This window comes from Vanessa tameamea, chromosome 24, assembly GCF_037043105.1.
Source record: "Vanessa tameamea isolate UH-Manoa-2023 chromosome 24, ilVanTame1 primary haplotype, whole genome shotgun sequence".
In the NCBI taxonomy this organism is placed as follows: Eukaryota; Metazoa; Arthropoda; class Insecta; order Lepidoptera; family Nymphalidae; genus Vanessa; species Vanessa tameamea.
Genome location: NC_087332.1, coordinates 5660314 through 5684418, shown reverse-complemented (window position 1 = coordinate 5684418; position 24105 = coordinate 5660314). Strand labels below are relative to the sequence as shown.

Sequence of the window (24105 nt, the reverse complement as noted above, 5' to 3'; positions counted from 1 at the left end):
TACTAGTAAGTACCACTTTGTAATTTCTTCAATAGTTTATTTTTTTAATTTGTGTAATTATTTTAAATACTTTAATAATATTTTATTAAACATAAATTTAACGACACTTAATTTATAACACATAGCAAAATTCTATTGAATATATGAATAGAAAGATAACTTAATAATTATTAAGGCTTGCAACACTTCTTCACGAACCACCATTTATTATGGTTTTAAAAACAAATGGAACGTAATAACATCCTATGATTGTACTTCGTAATTATTTTGAATTTCGAATTGCTACATTCGAAATCAACAACTGTTTTATAATACCACTGTATTAAGGCCCACTGTCTTTCTCTGTCTTGCTAAAAGATGAGTCTAGAGTCAGTACACTTATCGACAAAGTTATATTCGATTTTTTAAAAGTGTTACAGAAAATTAAACTCAATGTGATATTACTAAAGACTAAAATATTAAAATAAGTTTCTTATGTGAATCGTCATTTTTGCTTATTGATGTACATCGCCGCGGGGCGTAGTTAAATTGGTCACATTTTACAAAGCAACGTTACACCCTACCATCACGCGTGCCGACCTCAAAATTATAGTATTAAATTTCGAACAAAAAGACCGAAAGCTGTACTTTTGAATTTTAAATTTCGAAAATTGAACCTGCGAAATCAATATAGCCAGCTCTAATTACTCTATAAAACATAAATTAACAGCTCATGTCCGTGTTTTATTTGTTTTCTTTGAGTAATACATAGTTATACGATTCACTTAATTTCTTTGCGGTTTTCTTTGCTTACAAACGTAATTATAGTGCTGTGATGTTTGTATAGAAACATTTCTTTCATATCCTCGTATGGGCCTTACAAGTAAGTTTTCAACGTAATATATAAAACGTTACTGGTCGTATTTAATTGATCGTTTAAGTCGTAATTTTTTTAAATGTATATTAGTAAACGAGATTTTACGGTGAAAAAAAAAAAATAAAATAAAAGAAAATATTCTACCTTTAAAAGCATACGGATTGATTAACAAAATCAAAATCAATTCAATAAAACCTACCTAACTATTCTAGTAGTATTTTATAGTACTATTTTAGTAGTAGTTGTATTTTTGTAGTATTTTACGTTTGAATAAGAAAAAACACGTATACTTTGATAATAATTCATCATCATCATCATAATCAGCCTTTATTAGTCTACTGCTGGACATAGGCCTCCCCCAAGGCGCGCTACTGCGCCCGATCTTGGGCCCTTCTCACCCACTTCCTACCAGCCACCTTCCGTATATCATCACTCCACCGTGCCACAGGGCGTCCTACACTACGCTCGCCGATTCGCGGTCTCCACTCTAGAACCTTCTTGCCCCAACGACAATCGGTTCTTCGATAGTTCACAGACTCAGTTCTCTGACTTCGATAATAATTAATTTTGAATATCCTGTAAGTGTAAAAAACTACGAAAAGTGATTACTTGCTTTCTTTGAATTAGAACGACATTTATGCTACAATTAAGTATTATGTATTTTTTTAACATACATTTTAAATGTCTAAAGTATCAGGTGTGACAAAAATAATTTACTCAGTCAATTTATAATTAAAGCTTTAAATATAACAAAAATTGAGTAAATATTAAACTTTAAGTGACAACCACACTTCCTAACAACAGTGTCTAGTTAATTCAAAATATAGCTATTTAAAGAAAAGGCTTTTTGAATTTGTATCATTTTAGGGTGACGAAGATCGTTCCAGTTTTTGCAGCTGAAAACTAGTACTCATAGTACTAGCTACTATTGTAAAACCGTTTCATGATTTGGAATTATCGAGCTATGTCCATTTTTTCAACACGAACTAGAGCTGTATGCTTTTCAAATCTAGCTTAAATTATCAAACAGACATAATGTATTATGTGTTGGTTCTAGCCTTTTGGATTAATACCATATTCCGAATAGCTTGTAACATGTACCTACTCGAATAAACTCTAGTTTGATTTCGAAATAATTTTATTTAAAAAAATCCGTGCTATAATTGGGTATAAAACAAAGGAAAGCATTTGTTTTCAGTCGTTACCAGTAATTATTTATTGTTCACGGTTCATCGCGTTCGTGTAAAGATATTGACCATAGTTAACGAATTAACAACTTCCAATAAATATTTAAATGTGACCAAAGACTATTCGTGTCGAGTTCATAACCAATGGAATCTGAACTCTATCTATTATAATACTACGTGTAATTAAGTTTCAATATATAACGGTTTTTAACGCTATCTGGCGACCAATTAACGAATAACAAACTTTGGCCGTAACAAATTCTCGTACAGTTTTAACAATTTAGATTTTGAATGTTCATGTAATTTTGATATCGAAACATTAGGACGTAACTACACTCTATATAGTGATAATATTATATTAGTAATAATATATTTATACGTCATTTTGGTTCCAATAGTACAGACATTTTATATCAGCTAAAACAAATGAGGAGCGTCCTTCTTTACACTTTTCCTTGACAATGAAAATTATAATAATTTTGTGTTAATTGATCTATATGTCCATTTTTATTTAGAAGTAAATGAAAAATAAAGAACATTGTGTTTAGTAATTCCTATAATTTCAGTACTGTGCCCGCTTTCATTAACAGGAAATCAGAAATCAGAGAAAAAGATGACTTTAAAAAAAATATAGATATTTATAAGATAAATGATAGATAGTGTAGCCGCGAACAACAAATACTTATTTAGCAAGAAAAACAAAAAGATAATTTTTTGTTCTTAACAATTTTCACAATACTACTACTTAAATACTGATTTCATTTTAGAAAATTTGAGTAAGTATACATACATATAGCAACTCGACTTTTTTCTAAAAAACGAATGAAACAAAAATAAGTAGGACATACTAGCTAAAACCTTTTTACGAAAAACATTTCAGTCGGCTTAATATTCTTTTATACCATCAAACCCATTTTATATCAATCAACCAGGCTAGTGTGCCACACCCCTAACACCGCGATGCTCACAGGCACGCGACGTGAACATCAAACACTGCTAAACCAAACATATTTGGCTTCGTGTGTCGAATGGATTTCATACAATAATATAAAAATACCGCTATTCGCTTCATACCTCCATAATTTCAAATGGAATATTTTTTATTGAACATTTTTGCTAGAATTCATTTAGTGAAATATCTTAAGGACTCGTTGGCATAAATAAATAAGTCATTGTTATTTCTAGATGCTATTTAGCTTAACTTTTTAGTATGATATATTAGAATTTGTTTGTTGTAAGGAGGATAAAATACTTAGCATTGCACCTTAAAACTAGATGTTTGTTTGAATAAAATCATATATTCGATCAAACTCTTTCGAAATCTTTTTCGAAATGTAGTAATAGAAAATGTGGTAATAATAATTAAATAGATCTTAAGAAAATTCAGAACGATCGTTAGTTAAACATATTTTTTACAGATAAATATTCTTAAATAATTTAGAAGGATAAAGAAAAATTCTCTTCTGAATTAAGAAGTGCCAATACATAACCTAATATATGATATTCAGATAAATAAAATTTATTTGGTGTACCTTCGTTTCTTGTACAGTCGAGCGAGTTACAGCCATCAATTTTAGCATGTATTCGTTTTATTAACTTTATTGTTTATCAATTAAAGTGATGTCTTGTTATCTAATATTGGTAATATCAACATGTTTGGTAGTCATGAGCTTTTCTATAGGTTTTGTTCGGTGCCACTCATTCTACGACGTTTTATGACGACAAATATATGTGATTTTATTTGATTGAAGAATTATCCGTTCCTACAACAATCCATCCATCCAGACCTATATTGAATATATCTCGTGGAATAAATTTGACGGTTCCGTCGCATGTCGATATATAGAAATATAATAGCAGCAAATGCTTTTGTCTAGATGACGTCACAGGAAACATAAAATAGTCGATCTTTTTTTGTTCTGATAAGTACGACTAAAAAATAAATATATTTCAAATTATTTGCAATTATCCCGAAACTCAATTCTTACATTATTTTTTCTTTCTATAATAAAATTATGTCATCAGTTATGTCACAGTAGTAAATTTAGAAAATAAAAATTAATCTGTGCCTTCTTGGTACAAATTCACAAAAAAAAAATGGATATTAGTATTCCTGTTTATTTGTTCATGTTATCAAATTTAGACTATTGATTGAAAGACTTTAATTTAATGAACTTGATACTCAACTTTGTTCGTTTTATCGATGAATGACTTTTTCGATTTGATTTTATTTTCAAATTTATATTAAATATATAGAATGAAAATACTATATAAAGAATCACGTTATTTTATATCTATGTATGAGGTTTAAAATTTATCATACCTACTTTACCTTAAGTAAAAAATAAATAATAACTATTTTAGTATACATATTCAATTTTTAAAGTTATAATGTTCTTTTAAAATATTTTTTTATGAAATTAATCAATTAATTATGATATCCATATCATCATATTAAAACGTCTCCAAAAAAGTGGGAAAATATAAGGTATATCCAAACTAATCGAGGATTCCTCAGAACTTATATTGCTTGCTGTTTAATTATTTATTGATGATGATTTATTGTATTTAATGCCATATATACATAGAACTACCTACATTCAATATTAGTAATTGAAATTGTCATTAACGTAGACTATTCGTTAAAACTATTCAATCTACTCAAATCAGTTGATCATTTATCTGTTTTCCTGACTAGATGCTGGTACTTAATATAATAAATATGATCATTTGAATGATGGTTTCGTTTCTAATGTATTTAATTTCTAATGTGATGTGAAAGTGAAGATTACACTCGTCTCCGTAAATATAATAAGCGCAATTTGTATTGGTCAACCAGAAGCTAGGCCTTTCGAGATATTCCCACATGTAAAACACTAAAGATAAGGATCGTCAACTTAAAACGTTTTTATACAAGAGCCTAGATAGCTCAGGGGTTAGAACACATGGAACTCAACCAATGATACCATTCAAACCCAGGCAACCACCATTAAAATTTCATTTGCTTTTTGGTAATAAATAATTAATCACGTGCTTCGCAGTAAAGGAAAATATCGCGAGGAAAAACGGCATGTATCGAAGTTTAATAACATTCTGACACATGTATATCCAGCAACCCGCATTGGAGCGACGTGGTGGAATAAGCTCCAAAACCTTCTCCACGAGGGAAGAGAAGGCCTTAGCCCAGCAGTGGGACATATACAGGCTTTTGTATTCCTTGACGATGCACTGATGGTGCAAGAGGTGGTGTATAGTGTCTTTTCAGCTTTGGTTACATTTGTAGTAAAAATATGAAAGCGACTTACAAGGTGATTGCAGTTTTTAAAGGATTTATGGTGCAACTTAATTTGTTCTTTCGTGAACTGAAACACTGAACTGAACTGAACGTGAAATGAACATTTTTTTAAGTATGATCATATAAATCTAATTTGAATTAAATATTTATTTGAGTATGTATGAAGTCTACTTAGTGGAAAAATTTATGCTACGTTTGAATATGTGATGTATGATATTGATAATGGTATGTAATTGCACAAAAACGTAAAATATTTTTCTACTAATAAAAGCAGGTGTGACCTTTCATTAATAAATTACATTTTAACTTTAACTTGACTTGATATTTTGACATAACAGGAGCAAAATTCTTAACAAATTTGGAACGAAGTTTTTTTACGCGGCTTACATTAGAGTAAACTGAGAGAAATAATCACGTAAAGGAAAAGTGTTTTGCCCCCTCCATCTGACATTTCCCTCTCTTTCTCTCTCTATCTCTTTCTAATATATACGATAATTACTATTATTTAAACGTATTTTGTTTTTTTTAAGTTTTATTCGACGAGCATGTGGGCCACCTGATGGTAAGTGGTCACCACTACCCATAGACAAAGGCGCTGTAAGAAATATTAACCATTCCTTACATCACCTAAACAACCTTGGGAACTAAGATGTTATGTCCCTTGTGCCTGTAATTACACTGGCTCACTCACCCTTCTAGCCGGAACACACCAATATATTATTTAATTCAAACGGAATATTTAATAGCAATTTTATTTCTAGCAATTTAATTATTTATTTCATTGTGTATGTTATTTCTTAATAATATATATGTATACACAGCGAAAGCAACCGTTCCAAACGGGTGTGACACAAATATTTGTTTTTTTTTTTTTAATTTTTATGGAATGCTAAGGGGGAAAAACAAACCAGTATTTTAGAACACATAAGTTTATTATATATTTACATAAAGTAATATTCACATTGCAAAAGCACACGTTAGGTGCTGCTATTGTTGGTTACTTTAAATTAAGTAACTATAATAGGAACAAGATAATAATAGGCCATTTTACCATTTCAAACACCTTTATCTTTTTTTTTTAAATAGTAAAATAGTCCACAGATAATAAATATTTACATGTTAGCCCGTGATTAAAAGTAAGTTAATAAAAATATTAAATAATCTTGTTGTTATTCATGGTAATCAGTAAACATTTAAGTAACATTACAGTAATCAGTTTTATACACAATTTTTAATCTACCACCCTATATTGACAATTATGTTTTTTTTTTTATGTCAGTTAAGCTATAATACATAATGTTTAGTGAAATGTTATGATTCTACATCGACAAACATTTTAGTTTGAAACAATTGATAGTTTTATTTAAATACTAGCTGAATCTGCTTTACATTATGAATTTATAAAACTTTACCTATAGCATATAAATGGGGGATCCCACTTTACTCCCTCGAAGGGTGAATTAAAAAAAAGGAGCCTATGTCGGGACTCAAACTACACCTACACCAAATTTTATCTAAATCGGTTCAGCAGTTTAAGCGTTAAGAGATAACAGAAAGAGTTAATTTCGTTTTTATAATATTAGTACAGATATATGTTATATCGAGTAATTCGAAATGTTTGAAGATTTAATGACAACTTGAAGCAGCTAAACATTACTGGTTTTTATTTGTATATATGTAAAATTGGGTATTTAGTTTACATTTCTGTAAATTATTACGAAACGTATATTGTTCAATTGTTCAATAATTACAGAAACATGTTAGTATAGATATTGCACGTTATACAAGATAGACATAAAAATAACAATTTAACTGAACGAGTGAGATTAGAAAATATATTTATTGTGTCTCATGTGATCCTTTCTACGGTTGTTAACACTTCTTTTGTTTTAATGTAACAATACATTTGTTAATTTCGCGTGTTGATGTACGAACGATTATTTAAATTTTTATAATAAAAATAACAATTCCGCGATATTTCGTGACTGGTTATTGTGTTATTTGTTTAGCTTTTGCGTGACTAAGTTAATCACGTTATGTAATGTGTATTAAAAGTGTACTTTAACGCGTGGTTTTGGGAACAGATAAATATTAATTGGATATTATTTTCCTTTTAACATTTTAGACGTTCTCCTAGTAAAGCCGACTGGACAAAGTTAAGTTCGATTACGACTATGTAACAAAAAGTTGTTTTGTCAAATGTATGTTGAAGGGTAACGATAAAGGTTTCGACGGAGAATATTTAGCATGGATGAATTCGTTCCAAATATCTATCTTTAAAATGTTATAAGACCCTTGCCGAATACTAGAACTTTAACGCGGTAAAGTTATAAAAATACGAATGTTTAGTGTATTTCACTCACATTTTTTTGTAAAACCGTGTTTATAAATTTCATAACTTAAGCGACTTGGACGACAGTAGTAATTATTATGACCAATAATTTCATACCAGTTGATCTACATGAAACAGTTTTTATTTCGAAAATGAAAAATGCACATTAGAATTAAATGATTATTAATAAGTGCTTAATTATAAATAATGTAAGTATGGTGGTAGATTTCGTGTATCCAATGCGATGTGATTTGATATATCAGCTCATTAATTAAAATTATACTATCAACGTTACGCTTCAATAACTCTGTTTACACTTATACTAATAACTACGTAATACAATTACTATTTTTTAATAACTATACATCGAGATTAATATTTACACCAAGGTATTATCACTGGCAATTGAAAAAGTTAACAATCTATTTCTTTATATTGCACATTATTATATATATTTTTTTCATAATATTTACTGAATAAAAAAAAACCTTCATATATTATATCTACTAACAGACATTGCGATTCACTAAATGCCAGTCGATACAACCTACAATAAATAATTTAGGAATATAATATCTATAAAACATTAAGTACTTAAGTATAAACTATCACATTTATTCGAACGAAGCATATCATTTTGTACAATCACATTAATTTATTTACATTGTTAAATAGTGAAGTACATTTAACTAGATTAGTGAAGATAAAATCTAACGTCACTATGTCCTTTAAGAAACACATATGCGAATATCGATTATATAGTCTGTATCGATTCAGTAATCGAGCACTCGTCGATCGTAGGCGTCTGGCGCGATAGCACGCGCCACCTCGTTTCATTTAGACGCATTCACGACAAGATTCGTAGCAGCCTCCTCACTAGCGCCTATGCTCATCGCTTTCTTCTTAAGAATCCCCAAGTCGGTGACGTTTTCTAAGAAACTTTTATGGGCGGAAAGTACTTTAGCACTTTCGACGTCTTTCTTCAGCTCTTCCATGTCGCGTTTTAGCTTCGCTCGTCTGTTTTGGAACCAGGTGATGACTTGGGCGTTGGACAGACCTAGAGAACTGGCTATTTCGTCTCTATCCGCCGGCGATAGATACTTTTGATAGAGGAATCGCTTTTCCAGCTCAAATATCTGGTGATTTGTAAACGCTGTTCGTGATTTTCGCTTCTTCTTCGGCTGTGGCCTCGAGTTGAAGAGGTTCAAATGATTTGACTGACCATCTGGAACAAGAAAAAATATTATAAATATTTCTTTCAATACAAAACGTTACAGGCGAACTGATACAGGTGGTTTATTCTTAAGATAATTTAATAAAAAAACATTGTTGTTGAGATAGATAGATAGATAGATAATTAAAAGTATAATAAAATGTAGATAGTGTCGAAGTAGGTTTTATGTCTATATCACACCGCATGAAAGTGGGTATGTGTCATATAGAAGAAACCAACGTTTCAACTCGTTATCAGGTACTAAAACATTATTCGAGTCTATGGCACTGCAATAAAGTGCCCGCAGCGCTAAAATGTAACTCTTCCGTCGTAAAACGTATAATAAAAAAACACCAGGACTTGCATTTTAACGAGCACAGAATAATATACGGGCTCTTCGTAAAATCTTTTTAAAAATGAAAGCAATCAGTTACATTGTTGAATAATGCCATTCGGATAATTGTACCGGTATTAGCAAAATCTCATTTTAGAAAAACAACGTTTTAACGAAACGGAAATGAAAAATATAAAAACATTATCTTAGCATCCGTTTACGTTGTGTTGTTTGTAACGTTACCTACATAATTTTGTTATGGTCTGAAATCGTGTTATAGGTATAATTGTTTTTTTTTTGTAATTAACTTGTTAATGATAATGTTTATGGCGTAACTTGAAACTGTTTCTTTATTGATTCTTTGAAATAGTAAAAATAAATATAGAATTATAATTAGTTTCAGTAGCTAATATACTTTTCATATTTCATCTTTGTATATTTCATAAAATCTCATCATATCTCGTCTTTGTTTATTTCATAATTTTAAGAAAATACATATTACGTTAAATAATAAATGCCTATTTTTTTAGGGACCAATTTCAATGTACAATGAAAATGGGTACATATCGCGACCTACAAGGAGTTCTTATATTGTGAGATCACTCATCTGTTAAGGCGCGGTGAACCACGGATATTAATAAAATAACTCTTACAATGCAAGATGGTCGCCGTTAACACTAATTGCCTATGCACAGTCAGACAATCGGAATTCACTCTCAAATGCTTAATGTACCATATACTTAAAATATGTCTCATTCATTTGTTATGGTTTTTTTAAATAAATGAAAATAACATATTTATTTTGAAATTATGAAAACAAATTAACGTTAAATGGCAACACAGGCTATATTTTATCATGTCGGCCTCGAATCAGACCTAATCGTTAATTACAAGCAATTCCATTCATTGGACGTCACGTCCAATTCTACAAATGTCGAAATAAAAGGAACAATTTATTTATAATCTAACTTAGCAGTCGGCAGAGCCAAATCGCGTTTATTAATCACGACCTAATCGCATCCTTAGCGAATCTGAACCTCAATTAGGACTGAATAAAACACCCAAAGTACTAAAAAAGCGCTAAGTCAAAAGACATCATTAGGATTGTCCACCAGACTCGAGCGTTACGTCTTTTAGAGTTCAACATAATATATCCTACCTCAATAACTCGAATGGCATTTTTTTAAGCTAATATTTGGTTATTTGTGACCATTTTTACGATATAATATATATATACGATTATAAATATTTGTGCTGGATATAAGTTATTTTTTATATCAACAATATCCGCTAAATAACACTTATGAGTAAAGTAGTAATTTTTTTAAGAGAAATGCATAGATTGTTATTATATTTTCTTATTTGCCATCGATTGATTTAGTGGACGGTTGACTTAAGCCGGACGCAAAAAAATAACCAATCAGTCATGGTACATTGCTAACATTTGATCGCACCTGATGCGATTTTTGTATTTGAAATAATCTAATGCTGTATTAATTGAAGGAAATAACGTTTTTTATTAAATTTAATAGCAAGCCAAGAGAACAATTATCTACAAAGGTCAATTGTAAATTAATGTCTAATGTTAAAATATGTTTTATAATATAACCTCTTTACTTATTATAGTTATATTAAAAAAAAAAACGATTATAGATATTTAAAAAATTAAGAACTCTTTTAAGGATAATAATGTCGTTAACTGTAGCACTACATAAAATTTAAAAGGTCCCTGTTACTGTAGCCGACATCTTAAATACCACGCATACCCAATTTCGCTCGGCCGTCATGATTACGTTATTGATTTCCCTTCAGCATCTTTTTTTTTAACTTGTCACGATCGTCGTACTTAATTAATTCCACAATAACATCACGTAGCACTGTGTTTGTGCGGGGCAGTCTCCTGACCCTGCTACACGTGCACAAATGTCTATATAACGATGCCATTTTAACTCTTAATAGCATTCGACTAATGTACATTGTCCCTTAAATTGTCTAAAATTTTATTTGTGTGTGGGAAATTGTAAAACCCGATCTTCTCCGTAATTTAATATACATTGACAAGTGAAATTGAACGTGATGCAGTCGATATGGGAAAGCAGAAGCAATCGATACTGATTTGTAATCTCGTTACTGGGTAATGTTTTGTCGATGACTCAATGGCCTTGCTGGGTTCGATCGATACGCACGGCCTGTAGGCATTTGTGAAGGTACATTTTGTTTTGAGATGCTTGTATGCGAATGAATGTGGGTGGCATTTTTTAATGACAGGCGACCTCACGATAAGTGGTACAACAATTGACTGGCATTTTTCACGTTCAACGAGAAATGTAGAAGTGATACTTTTGTTATAGTAACGATTTTATTATACGAATAATATTAAGTAATGAGTGGTTATATTAAATAATCAGTCATTAAAGTTAATCATTGCTCACCATTGGTCAACACTTAGAAGAACTTATTTAGAACTTATTTATAGTATAGTATAGTAGTGTTGTAGTTTATAGTAGTAGTAATAGTAAATGCAGTTATAAACGTTAATTTAATATGAAGAAATTATGATTCGAAATCATAATGACTGTAAATATAACCTATTGCCATGTACATGATTGATGAGGATGCAAAATAATTAAATAAAACCTCTTTCATTAAAATATTTAAAAATAAAAAAAAATCGTCATTTACGATTTATAATTTCAAACACGTCGGACTTATATTTTACCGGTAACATCTATATCAAATTCAAAAGGTTTTTAATTAACAACGCTAAATGGCTACTGATTAAATTTATCGATAAAAAGTTTATTTAAAATTCGACATTCGACCATAGCGTCTTAATCACGCATGTTAGTTACGATTGATAACGAACAATAACATTTAAAACCTTTACGAGATCAAATTGAATATCCCGCTATGGTGAAGAAAAAGCCATTTTAAGATACGTTCTAAGTATAGCGAAAAAAGCGTGGCGAAACAGACCTTACGTGTGGATCATTGGGTTTTTTTATAACGAGTAAAAAAAGGACGCGGGCGTCGATTTAAGAGCGTAATGCTTTTTATGGACTTCGGATTAGGTTAAAATAAAAATTCGCTCTTTAGACGTCTCAAAATTAAAAAAAAACTTTTCCGAAGAGAATGGTGTCTATTCAATTGACACTTTTCTAAATGTCACTTGATCTTGTTCCTCTATTAATTGTAACGCAAACGATTTTCCAATTTGATTCAGAAACGTAAGAAGGATTTCGTCTATTGTTGTTCATTACGGAAGGTTTCGAAATTTAATACGAAAATATCTTCTATAACACTAAGTAATTGGATAATAAATGTTTTGCTTAAATATTCCACGTATTTACGTAAGTAAAGTGTACATTATTAAGCTTTATACTTTTAAAATAGATTTATAAAACTAGATAATGTCATATATAAGTAGTTGCAGTTGTCAAACAACTGTATTGTTAAAATGCCCTATAGAAATATAGTCAATCTAACAAAAATTTGAAAATATTGTAATACATCAAACATTTTAATATAATCTTTGTATTACATTACACGTGTAGAGTTCAAATTGCGAACCTGGAAATTATTAACTACTATTACATTAAGGTTAAAATCAGTTCGGCTTAATGCTCTACATTAATAGAGCTTAAAAAGTTACAAACAGCTAAACTTACATGTAATATTTAAATACAACTCTATCTTTAAATCGTAGTTAATAAATCAAACTTGCGAAAAACAACCATACATTACATATTAACAATTGTTTATAAACACAGTCTGAATAAAAAAAATACAAAACCTACAAAGTAGAGTAAAGAATTAATATAAAATACACTAGGAATTTATAATAGAATATTTATCTTACGTGTAATTAATCGTGCAAACTGACCAACAAAATGCTAGTTTTAGAAACAAAAACAATACTTGATGGATCATGTATAATTACAAGTGTAAAATATCAGTTATTTAATCGTAATATTGTAAGTAGTCGTAATAACAGAGCCGAGATCGGTATAAAAAGCTCACAACTGCATATGAATGACTGCGGTGATATTAATGACTGTAATTCTTTACTTGTTATTCATAAATGAGTTTTTTTTTTTTTTTATTTAGCATCGCGTTGTTCGGAAGCCCATGACGTTTGAACTTTTTCTAATAATATGTTAAGGATAATTTGTATAAAAATATTTGTATAAATTCTATACGTACCCATTTAATATTATACATAATTAATTCGAATTTAGAATTGTGAAGAAGTCGAAATATACAAAAAAATATCGTTGTTACTTAATTAATAAAATGTTTCTCTCGTAAATTATTAAAACAAAATAATAACATAGACTTTTATGTAAACGAAGTTGCAAATTGTAAAAAACAATTGTTTTAAATGGACGTAAGGACATTTTGTAAATTGAGACAAATCTAAATTTTTAATAATGAATTACTTAATTGTTTTTTTGATCGATCTGATACATTAGGAAATGTCCTACAACTGGTGCGAGTCGAGTACATTTTTTACGATGAATTCAGTTGGATGTTATGTCAGAAAAACCATTCGAAACATTTAGAGTTAAATCGCATAGCTAGATTAAGAGCGAAGTGTAAGAAAAAGCGCTCGAAATATTTCCTGTGTAATTTGCTACGGATAAAGCGAAAAACTATGACAAATATAAAATAATATCTAGTCTAGTCTAATATCTAGTCTCAACCTAACGCAGCAGTGTTCGTTAATACAGCGATAAATTTTTGGCAAAACTTATCGCTTAATGTAGAAAATTTTGCGATGAAATTCGAGTTTGAAATTCTGCTACACCCAAATATGTTTTAATTCAAAATAATATTTTCACCAATAATATTACAAGAATGCAGCCTTATACCTATTAAGAGTCAATATAATCAAATGGCATTATTTGATCCAGCTTAACAATAAAATTATTTAATTAATCAATTTAGTTCAAGTTAAAAGTATTTCAATAAAGTTGATTTAATGAATAAATTGGTGTAGATTTGATGAATAGCAATGAAACGAAGTTCTTTGGTATATCCCATACAATTTGGTAATCATAAATATCGTAATAATTTATCCCTCGATACTCAGTGAAAGTATCAATTTCCCGCCATCACGAGTATCTCTCAAAGTTCATGTTGCCAGATTAAAAATGTAATAATAATAATTCATAAAATAAGTATCTCATATTAAGTATTAGTTATTATATTCTAATTGAGTCTTACAATCCTCAGTAGGTTCTAAATTCAGGTAGGAATGATGCGAAAACACGGTTTTTATAGAATTTATACCGCAAAAACGAGTAACAAAGAATAATATTTTAAAGATATCTTAACTACTGAAACCGGCACAACCGTTACAAGCCCGGGATATGCATGTAGCTTCTTTTACGTTTCATATTATACTTTTCAGTGACGAAAGTTTATCAAGCGGCATTATCAAAACATTCACAAACGGCGTCGCAGCTGAACGGCTGGTTTAGCGCCACGGCCGATTTCGTCTGTCTCGACTCTCGACAGACAACCGAACGTGCTGTAATGGTCCGTGACTTTGTTTCTGTTTTTGCTTCTTAATTAGGGATAAGTATCCGGTTAAATAGTTTTTTTTAAAGTAATTTGGAGATCATATTTAGATCATGATTGTATAGCATCATAACTGTAAACTATAAACAGAAATATGTACCTACTTATTGTTCAATTTTATAATTTTGAAGCCAATTTTCCTTGTCTACATTATGAATAATTTAAGAAATATACATAATTATAATTATAATAAAGTTTACAGTAGAATGTCCAATTAGCACGTTAAGTACAGTATTTTTCATTAATTACGATCTTTTTCGTTGGTTTACTCAGATTATTTGCATAAATTACAATTAGTTAAAGTCGCAGTAAATTCATATAATACATACTTTTTATATATGTTTTATTAAATTTCCGCATACGAAGTCCTTGTAAGCTAAGCTCATGCCCTCATTAATATTTTAAAAAAGTACAACAATTTGCACATTGCAAGTATTAATTCTAACTGCTTATGTGGCTGTAGAGCCGTTTCTGCTTGAGCTTCACTGCTTAAAATCACTCAACAGGCTTCAAAAAGTATTTAAATCACTGTCCAGAATTAAGATGCTCCTGAGTTTAACATAAGTTAATCTATAGCTTATTCTAACCACAAGAGGACAAAAGCTAAATGAACAACAACATTTGACAACCAATTGACGCGATTTGATTGGTCGAGAGGTTGAATCATTAATCTTGTGACATTCATTATGGGTTTGTAAAAAAATGGCGTTATGAATGTCGACGAAGATGTTATCGGAAATTTGGAAGAAAAAATATACTGGGTGTAAGTGGAATAGTGTTCTTTTATGTGGATCTGTTATTAGTACAAGATAGCTGCAGCAACATAGTCTACAATATAGCTGAGCCATTACCAAATTCATGGAATACGTCAATCTAAAGTTTGTTTATTTTCATTCCTTCTTCGGTTGGAATAGGCTGTACTTTGGAACATTATGGCAGCCTACACTGCCGAAATAATAGATGAAAATCACAGGTAACCGCATTCTCACGGGATATAATTCACACGGGTGTTCCTAGCTCCCAAGTGACTTCTGGTTTTACGCCCCGTTGACCACCGCCCAAGATTGTTTTTATAACGTTATCGATTCGTGAATTACTTCAGTGCGGTTTATTTTTTTAATTCCGGTAACCGCTACAAACGTTTGAGAATTCGATTTACCGGCCAGTTACACTTCGGAGTTTTTTTTTTTATTTGCAACTAATTTCCAAATTAGAAAATTTTTGGATGTAATGAGTCACACTCTATTTCTATTATTATAGCAAAAAATAATTTATTTTCGATTTGTCCGCAAAGACCTTTTGATATTATTAGAATGATTGCTAATAAAGTTATAACGGAGCGATAAGTAAATTTATATAAGTAGGTTAAAAAAATCGACTTATTATATAATTTATATCATTACAATTTTTCTTTTTTTACGAATATGCTTTGGTCGCATTGTTTTAGTTATTTTTTTAATAATGTCAGGTTAAAAAAATCAATTGTATCGATGAAAGTCGGCGCCAAAATTCTGGAGCGAATATTAACATAAATTAAAGGCGCTTACTAATGGAACATAACGCATTCCAAAACCCACTCGAAATTCGAAACTGAACGAACCATTCGCGGCATATTTTAAATAAAGAACTCGGTTTATACAAAAAGGTTGCACGCGTGAAGTACCGCGGCAGTTAGTGCAAAGGCCGTGACAGTATAACTATCGATGTTTATCGTTAGTGAAGCTCGCATTTAGTGATGTCGACTCGACTGTCTAGTTCTAGTCATGCTAATGAATAGTTCTCATCCAACCGTTTATGCTTGTTTTAGATGTAAATTGTAATGATAGGTTGCATGCCGATACTTACTTGTAAGGCAAATTATTTACTATTTATATTATTAAAGAAAACTATCTTCTATGTTTTGTGGAATTACTTGCCTCCTTGATGATAAATTATTAAAAACATCGATAACTGATTGAGATTTTTCTACATAAATAGTCAACATATATTTCGATATATTTGATATAAGCATATTCAGCATTAAAAATATGTCTTTATACTTGAAGCTTTCTTTAGTCAATCGAGTATTCATGTTCGGGTACTTTGAAGTTTCATTGCAAGAGATAATTTTTTTACCACCTCTTCAGACCTAAGTAGTCAAAACAAACCATTTGAGCCCCTTTTAAGTTCCCACTTGAGTTATCTTTTATTTTTATGCTTTATTTATTGTTTAACGTCTCATACGTCTAAACGAGGGCAAACAAGGCACGTAAAGTGTTTTCTTTTATAAATATTTAATGTTATAAATTAAAGTTACCTTTTTATCATTATTAACAAATACAAATTATAAACTAAATATTTTTTAAAGTTATATTATATTGGTACACAGAAACGAAATGATTTGTTTTTTTCGAGGATCTTAACAATAATACCATGAGCAAAAATACAAATTATTTGATACTGTTTGTTGGTAAAAAATGAGCTGTAAGATTCAACTACGAGCACATCCATAATAGTTACATACAGGTCAAGTTAATATTAGAAGCCTTGTATAAGTCGTAATTCCTAAAAAAATTTAAGACCAATTTACTCGTGTAATATAAAAATCATTAATTACAAGGAAACGAATTTCATATAAAAAATCGCGTACAAAATCGTAATATCTAGTAATGCAATAAGATTGGTAGCGGTCCTAAATCACTAAGGGGCAATAATGTGGGCTGTCTCCCAGGGGAGTCCACGAGAAATGTGCCGAAAACACTTCCTTTTGTCGGTTTGTCACATAATAGCTTAAATTGTTATTAGTCGGAATAAAGACATATGAGTCGGAGGGTGAATGCTGGTCGGATATTTATAGGAGGAATGAGATATGCGATTTAAATGGTGTCGTTTTGGTACTGTGAAGTAATTAAGGGCCATCTAAGTTTGGAAAAAGATTCATTGTGTCTTTCATTACGTTGGTTAATATTAATGTAGCGTTATGTAAGTGATGATAGTTTTTAAAGTTTGAGTTTATGATGTGGGCAACTATTAGGATTACCATATTAGCACTTCGATATAAAAAAAAATTTAATAGCAATAAAAAAAGAAGATTACAATAAATAAATGTCAGAAAACTATACGGTCTATTACGGTCCTACCTTGTTTATCGGTTTAAACACTGAGTACTCTCTTTCTAACATCATTGGTTGGACATTCTAAAGCAGAAGGTACACAGTATTGCTTAACTTATCACCCCTTAAATAATATTAATAGGTAAAGCTGTAAATTATAAGACAAGAAATTATTCAGCTCACTTACGTAAAAAATTTTTTTTAAAGAGTTCTGAAAGTTATCTGTAAAATAAGCAATAAATTAGTAAAAATAATGTCAGCATCAATTAATCTTTAGAATATAATTTAAAACAATTCGAAATTCTAAATTTAAACCAAAAAACACGTCGAACCGTTATATCCCTTAATACGTTTACGAGGCAATTACGTAAACGTTTAAAACTATAACAAATACATCGTCGCCTAATAACAATGTTGGGTTTGTGTGGTCCCGTCTTAATGCCACGTGTTGTCAAAACCGAAAAACAAAACGCCTCCATGACAGATATATTAGCAACACCGCTTTCAAATGAAATAAAAAAAAAACAATTTGTACATTAAAATAAACGTGTAGAATATTCACCTCTATATCATTGAGATACAGTCTAAGAATATTTCTTCATCAGAAAAATTTAAATTGGTATCATGACGACAGCTCAGTCGATACCAAATTGACAATTGTCAGAAATATAATTGTAGATTCAAAGCGACTGATAAAATGGTGTCATTTTTTCATATAAGTAATATTAATTGAAGTGTATTCATTATTCTTTACATTTCTTACATTTATTATATATTTTCTCGTCAACGATAATTTTATAATAAAATATGTATTTTTGTTTAAGATAATGTGCTTTCTCAAAAATTTTCTTTAAAGTTTCGGCATGATAATAAAAAATGAAAATGGTGTGACCATTGTTAAAAATGATTTTTTTGATGATATTATTATGTATCTTGTAGCAATATATTAATATACTGTTACCAAAGTTTCTTGAAGTACTCACATATGTCCATGATTGACATATTGGGAGAATTTAGAAATGTGTTGTATCCCGTAGAGATAAATTGCAGCTTTTTTGAACATAACGCTGTGTGGTCTTGGTTTGTTTAGAGATTTTAGTTTATTGATTTTCTTTTTTTTATTTTTTATCAAATATTTTACTATTTCACAATTAATATAAATTGTTATGTTGTGGTTTCCTTCAACTTTTATAATGAAACAATTAAATGAAGTGGTGATAATTATAGTGATTAAAACGAAAAAAAAAATCACATTTAATAAAAAAAAAAAATTGTGTATATGTTAATAATAGTATATATAGTATAATTTATTATATACATAAATTGTCTATCTAACAACAATTCAGCTATCAACAACAATTATAAATTTGTTACCAAATTCATTAAAGCTATTTTAAAAATGTAATAATTTGGGTAAAATCTAGTAATACCTATTAAATAAATATTTAAAAAAATTTTTATTCATAACTCTCCTTTTTATTGGATGACCTGTTAATACACGTATCTCGTAAAACAAATAGTGCAAATTTTCCGCCATAAAGCGTCGTTTTAGGAAAACAGTAGGAAACAATCAGTGCGGTGCAGCCGACAATCAAAACGTCAGCGCCGATTCAGATTTATTCCCGTGACGCGATTTATTACGTCTTCGACTATAGTGTGGGGACACGCTGAGATCACAGATTATCCCGCTATCCCGGAGCGGCGATTTGTCAGCATTCACACAAATCGGTTGTAAATCACTCGATAAATAATTAAATTGAAATATCACGACAGGACTACCGGCCATAAAAACGTTTAAATAATGTCAATGCCGAATCTGGTGATTGTTATTAACAACTTCGTTATTAAACTCTATTAGTTAATTTATATTACGTAGTTACGTAATATAAAATAATAGCTAGTTAGCTATGCCCGCGACTTCGTGCACGTTTGAATTTAACAAAAAAGTTATTGTTGTAGCCTAAGTTACTCCTTATTATATCAGCTATCTGCCAATGAAAGTCCCGTCAAAATCGGTCCAGCCGTTCCAGAGATTAACCGGAACAATCAGACAGACAGAGAGACCGACAATAATTGAAAAAAATGTTATTTTGGTATATGTACCATGTATACATACATTTAGTAAAAAATTGTTATTTTAATATTACAAACTGACACTCCAATTTTATTACATATATGTATAGATAACAAGACTTTAAAAGCGAACATAATATATTTGCTTCACAAAAGGCTGTTATGTATTGCGTCAGTGTTGAAGTTTGAATGCTCCTGTTTAATAACAAAAGCCATTTATTTACATCTTCTTAGTAGAGACGGAGAGAGACCCGGATTAAGGTGACAAGTCAAAGAAGCGACAGCACTTGAATTGTTAACGTCGATTCGCTCCAATAACTAAGCGATTTGAGTTTCAGAGCGTGAATTGTTAATTAAGTTTATAAATAATTTATATTAAATAAGTCAAATTATAAATGTGAATTTAAGTTTATGGTTACTTATAAAACGTCGTATGTATTTATTTTAATTAACATAATGCTGCTTGACTAGACTACTTGAATTTTTTTATCCTTTTACAGTCATATAAGCCCGGTGTCACACCGTGTGAGTTACAGCTTCATAATAGTTTAAACTTTGAAAATTCCATCACTAGGCCACATTGAAACCAATTCGTTTGAGAAGTGCATTGTAATTTAGTTAAGGTATATATTTTATATTACAGTAAAATATTGAACAACATTTTACTATAATACTTATAAAATATTAATAACTTATTTTTATGTTTTTATATTTAATCTACATTCAGTAAGCATTGCAAAAGTTATATCTTGTTGGTAAATAAAATTTTCTTCAATCCCAAATTTAACTGAATTTAAGATTTAATTCCTTACTTGAAGAATCCTATTACCTGTAAATCGCTTCGGCCATTTAAACATATCATAGAATTCAAGTCTAAACTTGAACAATTTTCGTTAGCAATCGAGGGGGTTCGGGAGAAGGGGGTTGTCACCAGTGGGGCGTTTTCCATTTCACGCTCCGTTCGCCACTGATGACACCGCATTCCTGTGAACAAATGGCTCGACAAATGAAGAGGGCGCTAGGCACGCCCAGTGTCATAACTGTCACGTAGGGGCACTAGTTTGAGATACGCTGAATTTATTCAATTTAGCACTTGCATCTGATTCATAGTCCCTAGTACTTTAAATTGTTGACTTTTTATTTAAAATAATTTTACTTTAAATTTTCGAACTTACATTTGATTTTTGAGAAAGTTTTTATATACATGTTTAAAATATTAAGGCATAGATACCCGATAGTTGATACAGAGTACGTTTTTTTTCTTGTTTTACGTTTGAAAAATAAATTACACGCCTTATACGAATGCTTAACGTCTTCGCTTAAATGTTTACAATTTCTGACGTTACACGTTATCGTAATTTGCTTGTTGTCGGTCTCTGTAATCGTAAACAATGAATGTCATGTTACATTGTCGCTTACCTGTTAGTTGTTACCAACACAGTTATTAGTGCAAGCAGACAATGTCATAATTTGCTTAATTGTGATCACACGCTACACAACTTAACATTGTAACTTCAAACTGTTTCTAAAAGAGCAAATAATGCTGCTGTCACTCCGCAATTATAAAATGTCATAAAACGTTAATTGATACTAACCAAACTTACCTATCAAATGTTTTCCTGTTATGTAATAAACATATTCCCCATTTGTAAAATAATCTTTTTCTTAACTAAAGAATCTTGAACATGCAAATCATTCCGATATTCCGTCTATATCAAAAGGTCTGTCACTCGTTACAATTGTTACGCCTTTTTTACTTTCCAACTGTCCACCTTGCGATGCGACAGATAAAAAATGTACTTATTGTCCACCTGAGCTATTAACTGCGCGTGCTTCTGTTTATACTGTTCCGAGAACTCGTTTATCGGTAAGTACATATCGATTCAGTTTTTGTCGCTCATAGTTATATTGTTACGATATTACTGTGCCTGTTGTAACAAGCTCATAGCTTTGTTTTTGAAATGAGTTTCAGTTTTTTCTTCTGTGAATAATTGTAAGATTAATGTGACAACGTCAGAGTTTTAAATTTTAAAATATTATATTGGTATGAAAGCGTATAATTCTCGTAGACTACACTTGTTTTATAGATTCCAGTTTAGTTCTACAATGATAAGGTATATACAATGAAACAGAAAATATATAAATAATATAGTATTTAATCGAATAATTTTCTTCGCTTTGTCATACAAATCCATTCCAAAGTTTTTTACGTGTGCATGTTAATGTTTTGTAGAGTTGCTAGAATCCGATTATAATACCGATGCAGTTTAATCGATTTATATCCCGGCAGGGCGCATATCGTAAAGCTGAAGCTTGCTGGCATTTGAAGATGGAACGCAACTTGACAATTTGATATTTTTTATCGCTTTTGTGACGCTATCTTTTTCCTAATTCCTTATGCTGCGGCTTACTATCTATCGATTAAACACAATGAATGAAAGTAATATTCTTGAATAGAGTTAGAGTCATAACAAATGATTATAATTGAACCACTTAAACGAAGCCGTTTATATAAATATATTACTACTTATATATAAACACTATATATATTAAACTCACATATACTATAATTATGTATAAAATAAAACTATTTTATTAAAAGATGAAAGAAATGTAGTCAAATAAAGTAATTATGTCTCAGAACGATGTAGAGCTAAGAGCTTGAAAAATATATATTTTCCCGCTCTCATTTGTCAACGCGCTGGCGCGAGTGACAGCTAGTTAATTGTCAAAGATTATAAACGCGGGGCTGTCATTTTGAAAGCTAGAATCCCGCCAACACTCTGAATGTATTACGACGACAATTTCAAAAATGAAAAAATTAAAGTGTAATTTTTGACATCATTAATAGTGACAACAATTACTTTTTTATTGTGAACTTTCATTGCAACAATGTTTGAAAAAATAAAATTATTTAAATGTTGTTTTTTATTAAGAACTCATTTTCATTTTTTGCAAGCATGATATATGTATAAGCAACACGTAGATAATTCTTATAATAAACGATACTCATTTAAATATTAAAGTAATAAATAAAAACTTGGATCTCGGTAAATATTAAATCATAGCACCAAAGACCATGTAATAGTATGATAAAAGACGGTACTGGTGAAAAAGGAGGAAAAAGAACATAATATGTTTATCTTATCTCTAAAGTAAACCACGCTTCGATGAATTCACGTTAATCAGTAGAAAATCTTCGTATTTTATTATTCTGAGTATGCAAATTTTATTTGTGGTAATCTTCACTGATTAATGTAGCACGAAATAATAACACAGAATAAATCATAAAATTTTGAAATATTAAATATTCGTCTCATTACAGGAATTTTAATGAAGTTAAAATATACAGCGCTAAATGTTTCAATACATAACTACTAACATATAAATCTTTGTACACGAAAGGACTTTGTACATAAAATAAGCAATTAATTTAAGATGGTTCTTTGGCAATGCGCCAAAATGCAGCGTTGAGGTTAAATGTAGTCTCGAGATGGCTGGCGAGATTGTGTCCTAATGCATTCAATTTAGACTAAATGGAAATTGAAGTTAACGGTAATACGTTGGGAGAAAATAATTAATTCCACTTTACAATTACAGTGAAATATGACATTTGCGTTTTATGACGGGGAAATGCTTAGCATGTAGTTTAATTACTTACGCAAGGGACATTGTACTTAAGTTGCGCGGTTGCCGTAACATTGACGATGTACGAGGTCGGCTTTTATTTTATTTAGAGTTAAAAATATTTTTTCATTAATTTTAAATGTAGCTAGTTTCAAAAAGAAGCCTATCAGTGTGATCCAGTTCTTATATATCTCTGTTTTTTTCTTTTTATCTTTATTTATTTGACGATTAAATTAAGCTAAGAGATTCATTAAATTTTTCTCGAAATAGAGATCTCTTGAAGAGCGCGTTTAGAAGAAAATAGACATATTTGCCATAAGGAATTAAAATATAAAATAATTAATGCTGATTTTAAAATAATAGTATTTACACTTAAAAATCGTCATAGTACGGGATTAATAAATAAATTTAAAGCTACTTACGATTTGGAGAAATAAATCTTACCAAGAAAAACCACCAAGAAACTTACTAGTAATATTTATATTTAATATTTTCAACAAGTTAAATAGATAT

The 24105-nt window shown here is 30.1% G+C and overlaps 1 protein-coding gene across 1 annotated transcript in view; it reads right to left on the bottom strand.

Annotated features, from left to right (window-relative positions):
- Positions 1 to 7574: 7574 nt before the first annotated feature.
- Positions 7575 to 24105, bottom strand: part of LOC113402682 (homeobox protein BarH-like 1b) — a 51452-nt gene continuing 34921 nt past the window's right edge. Inside the window, exon 2 of the mRNA XM_026642988.2 lies at positions 7575 to 8895. Within this exon, the coding sequence (XP_026498773.1) occupies positions 8504 to 8895 (392 nt within the window). The 3' untranslated portion in view covers positions 7575 to 8503. The remainder of the gene's footprint in view (positions 8896 to 24105) is intronic.